Here is a 4,325-nt window from a genome sequence, read left to right as displayed (position 1 = left end):
CTTAATTTTATTTTATTTTACAGTATCGGACGGCAACTTTTTACAGTCTTGAGTTGTCTGATAATTTCTGCAAAATTTGCTTTGGCAGCTTCTTGTCAACGTATAGGTTTTTCTTAGTATTAAAAGAATCCACTCAATAGTTTTTTGAGTTTAGTAGACTAGATTATATTTGGGCCAATTCTACATTTGACCTTAAAGAATTTACTTATAAGGCGAGTCTAAACATGTAAATAAATGTATCAAGCCTGATGATATGGATTAAGAAAAAATTATTATCTTCTGTTCTCTTTCTCATAACCACTGGCTATGGGCATGATCAGTTTTTGTAGTAAAAAATTTGTTGTAGTGATAAAATTTTCAAAACGAGATGATCTTGTACTATCTATATGAGAAGCAAAACTGTCTTTATTGGCATTTTCCAGAATTTAATACAAGGTGGACTATCTGTCAAGAATTTATGGCAGATGAGTTAATTGAACTCTGCCATGAAAATTTAGGTGATATGTATCATTTATGGTATCTACCTATCCTATATGGAGTACTAATAAATAATGCAAATTTTACGTTAGATGGTTTCCAACTAGTGCTTCAAAAGGGCCGTTTGAGAGAGGGTCCCAGTTTTCTGCATTTCAAAAACACAACTTCTGTTGGATTTGAAATTTATTGAGGGGAACGATAAAGTGCAGTAACTGTGGCCCCTTTGACTACAGACAACAAAACCCTCAAATTTTCTCTTTCTTTTAAGCCATTCTTGATTTCTTGTATTAGCATTTGATATAATATATATCACAACACTTATTTTAGGCACATTGTGTTCTCTTTCTTCTTCTTCTTCTTCTTTCTTTAACTTCTTCTGTTCAACCTTTTTTTTCTTGTCAAGAATCTTTCTTTTCCTATCTTTTTTTTTTTCCTTTTAGTAGAGAGAGAGAGAGAGAGAGTTAGTTTACCTAAAGAACTAACTGCTACTGTTTGAAGTTGTTGGTTTTAAGAAGATGAGTGCTTCCAAGTTCATTAAATGTGTTACAGTTGGAGATGGTGCTGTTGGCAAGACTTGTATGCTCATTTGTTACACCAGCAACAAGTTCCCTACTGTGAGTTTCTTCAACACACTTCTTTCTCCATCTTCTTTAGCTTCTTTTACTCTTTCTTTCCATTAATTGAAAATATCTGGCACTTCTGCATCTGGGTTTTCCTTCCCAACTCCGTTTGATACCGTAAAGCTAAAATCTTTGATCGGTTTGTGTTTCTTTAAGTACCATTAGTAGCATTAGAGGTTAGGGATCTTTTCCTATAAAGTTACTCAATCATTTATGTGTTTGTTCTTGTCAGGATTATATACCCACAGTATTTGATAATTTCAGTGCTAATGTGGCTGTGGATGGGAACATTGTCAATCTGGGATTATGGGATACTGCAGGTACCTGGATGGATTTTTATCCAAAAGAAAATATCTTCTCGTTTTCTTCTATTTATTCTTTTTATAAGGTTGTGATAAAATTTTGAAGTTTGGTTATTGGTGTTAGGTTTTGGTTGGTAGGTTAGTTATGACTAATTACTTTAAGTTCTTTTTTCCCCTAATTAAAGGTCAGGAGGATTATAGCAGACTGAGGCCATTGAGTTACAGAGGTGCAGACATATTTGTGTTAGCTTTCTCACTAATTAGTAGGGCAAGTTATGAAAATGTTCTTAAGAAGGTATAGACTTTTGTGCCGATGTCTTTTCCTTTTCTTTTTTTTAATTTTTAATTTCTTGTACTCGATCACTTTTTCTTTGTTTTATCATCATCTTTCTGTTTCCTTTTACAAAATGCGTATCTTCTCATTTTATCTTTTTGCACCTCACTTGACATTAGTGAGTATGCCTTTTCTGGTGTTGAAGTTATAAAAAATTTGGGTCTTCTACATCAAGTATAGAGCTTCTATTCCTGAATTCAGGTTCATATTAAATCGTTAAAACATCAGGAACTGAAATTCTTGCATTCTAATTTTCTCAGTGGATGCCTGAACTTCGTCGGTTTGCACCAAATGTTCCAATTGTTCTTGTTGGAACTAAATTAGGTAAGCTACTTGGCAAATTAGAAATCTCATAAAGGTCGTCAAGGTGCGTGTTTTAATAATAATGTACATTTGACCAATTTGTGTTCTCTTACAGATCTCCGCGACGACAGGGGATATCTAGCTGATCATATGAATTTCAACGTTATAACATCTGCACAAGTACGTGTTGTTGGAGAGTTCTTTTTTTCCAATTTATTTGAGGGACATGTTTTGATCTTATGGCATAATAGTAGCTGAAACTAAGCCCATCATTAACAGGGAGAAGAACTAAGGAAACAGATTGGTGCAGCTGCATATATTGAATGTAGCTCTAAGACTCAGCAGGTAGAATAAAGAGAAACTTGAGGATGCTTATGTGTTTCATGTTCAAGGCCGGTGCTTCTTCACGAATATTACTGATAGTTGTCCCTGTTTGATTGATTTTGCAGAATGTCAAAGCTGTTTTTGATACTGCAATCAAGGTTGTTCTTCAACCTCCAAGAAAGAAAGAGATGGCAAGGAAGAAAAAGCGTCGTAGTTCTGGTCGTGCAATTGTGTTAGTACTTCGTTCTTTGATTCATTAATTGGTTTCCTTCGCATAACCCAAATGCAGAATTAGATACTAGTACTGAGATCTTACATTTGAGTTGGACAGAATTGGTGAGCTAAATAAATACAAACTTGAGTACTATGGCTTTTGCTAATTTGCAATCTTGACATGTCATGAGTAGTACAGCGACCCTTTTCATTATTTCAAGTTAAGGCTATAATGATGATGACAGGCAAGTTCCACCATATTGACAAGTAGTTGAATGAATTGCAGGAGTATCATGTGCGGAGGTTGTGTTTCTTAGGGCACGATGACAGCAGACAGACAGCTCAATCATCTACTTTTGACTACATGGATGAGTTGCTTCTCAAATGACTCTGGGGATGTTCATCAAGTGCTGATTCCTGACAGCCGGTTACATGTTTAAGATTTATATATTCTTTTCTGTTTGTAATTTTGAGCCTCAGTAACCAGGTCTGAATTATGAGACAGTACAAACTGATTAGAAGAAGCAGAGGGAACCGTTCATTCTCTCTTCTCATGTATTGTTAGTAAAGTAAATTGAGTTCCGGTTTGTGGTATTCGGTTGCTAATACTATGAATTCCTTATGGCTATTTTTTTTCTTAGAAAAGGGCTGGCATTAATTCCTTCTGTTGCTTTCAGTTATAATTTTCACCAATAGAAAATCGTACAATGTAATTGATATTTATCAAGTTGCACAGTAGACTATGGTTGAAGACACGTCTTTCTTTCTTCTTATTCTCTATGAACTGAAAATGGTGCATTCCCTGCAAACAACTAGAACAAGGACTTGAGATGGCAATGTCAAACATTGACATTCATTTAACAGACAAATGATATTGAGAAACAGATGAGTTTGTGAAAAAAGCTGGTTAAGTAAACAGTAGAGGCATGTGTACAAGTGCAGATAATGCCATTATAGAATGTACTCAGGATTTGAATCAACGGCAAACTGGGGCATGTCCCTTACGTACGTACCAACCAATTTGTCCTTTTAAAAGAGACCTTACAAGAGAAATGGCAATTAGATTAATCATAAACACAGGATATGAATTTGGATACTGTCCTTTTTAACTGAGTTTTTCTTTTCCTTTTCCGACTCGACGACAGAAAGAACGCTGTGAAAAAATGGCTATGAACGCTGTCAATAATATAACAAGAGTTTTGGTGTTAAATTCGTTCATTTACTTAATTCAAGAACATAATGGGTCTATATCAGCAGATTCTTTTTGTGTAAAAACAAGGCTTAATCTGCTATCTTCTATAAATATTTGAGGGGATTTAAAGTTGGTGGTGAGGGAGATTAACACTCAACTCTTTTCTTGTCCATATCATAATAATATTTAATATTTTTATAAAATTATTGGTGGATAAAGAAAAAAAAAAAAAGGATGAGGTGTTTAGTGAAAGCTTCAATGACAGTGAACTGCAAGGCAGTTAATCCAGTGGCTGGCTGCAAAGGCAGCAGCTACTAGTGTCACGGCCCACCTCGCAGCTAGGTAGGGAAGGCTACACAACACGGCCATGTTGGATTTCAACACTGCCCGTATTTCCCACACGCCCAAGAACACGCCCGTGTTGGTTGAATACAAATGCGAAAGACCTAGAAGCTTCAGAAAACACGGCCACGGTAGGTAACACGGCCAATAACCCCAAACCATGTTTTGAACACGGCCTTGAGCACGGCCATGTTCCCAACACGGCCTGGAACACGGCC

The 4,325-nt window shown here is 35.9% G+C and overlaps 1 protein-coding gene across 1 annotated transcript; it reads left to right on the top strand.

Annotated features, from left to right (window-relative positions):
• Positions 1–653: 653 nt before the first annotated feature.
• Positions 654–3,201, top strand: LOC8268340 (rac-like GTP-binding protein ARAC7). The gene is made up of 8 exons (XM_002514228.4): positions 654–1,091; positions 1,330–1,417; positions 1,585–1,694; positions 1,994–2,057; positions 2,152–2,216; positions 2,316–2,381; positions 2,486–2,592; positions 2,860–3,201. The coding sequence occupies exons 1-8, from the start codon at positions 993–995 to the stop codon at positions 2,888–2,890; spliced, it is 630 nt and encodes a 209-aa protein (XP_002514274.1). The 5' UTR covers positions 654–992; the 3' UTR covers positions 2,891–3,201.
• Positions 3,202–4,325: the final 1,124 nt, after the last annotated feature.

The sequence above is a fragment of the Ricinus communis genome, chromosome 3 (genome assembly GCF_019578655.1).
Source record: "Ricinus communis isolate WT05 ecotype wild-type chromosome 3, ASM1957865v1, whole genome shotgun sequence".
In the NCBI taxonomy this organism is placed as follows: Eukaryota; Viridiplantae; Streptophyta; class Magnoliopsida; order Malpighiales; family Euphorbiaceae; genus Ricinus; species Ricinus communis.
Note: the sequence above shows the minus strand (reverse complement) of the source record. Positions and strands in the feature narration are given on the sequence as shown.

Excerpts from the sequence above, each read along its gene's own strand:
- LOC8268340 (XM_002514228.4), top strand. The coding sequence starts at position 993 with ATGAGTGCTTCCAAGTTCATTAAATGTGTTACAGTTGGAGATGGTGCT. Across the intron at positions 2,217-2,315 it reads ACGTTATAACATCTGCACAA|GGAGAAGAACTAAGGAAACA; the intron begins GTACGTGTTGTT and ends CATCATTAACAG. Across the intron at positions 2,593-2,859 it reads AGTTCTGGTCGTGCAATTGT|GAGTATCATGTGCGGAGGTT; the intron begins GTTAGTACTTCG and ends AATGAATTGCAG.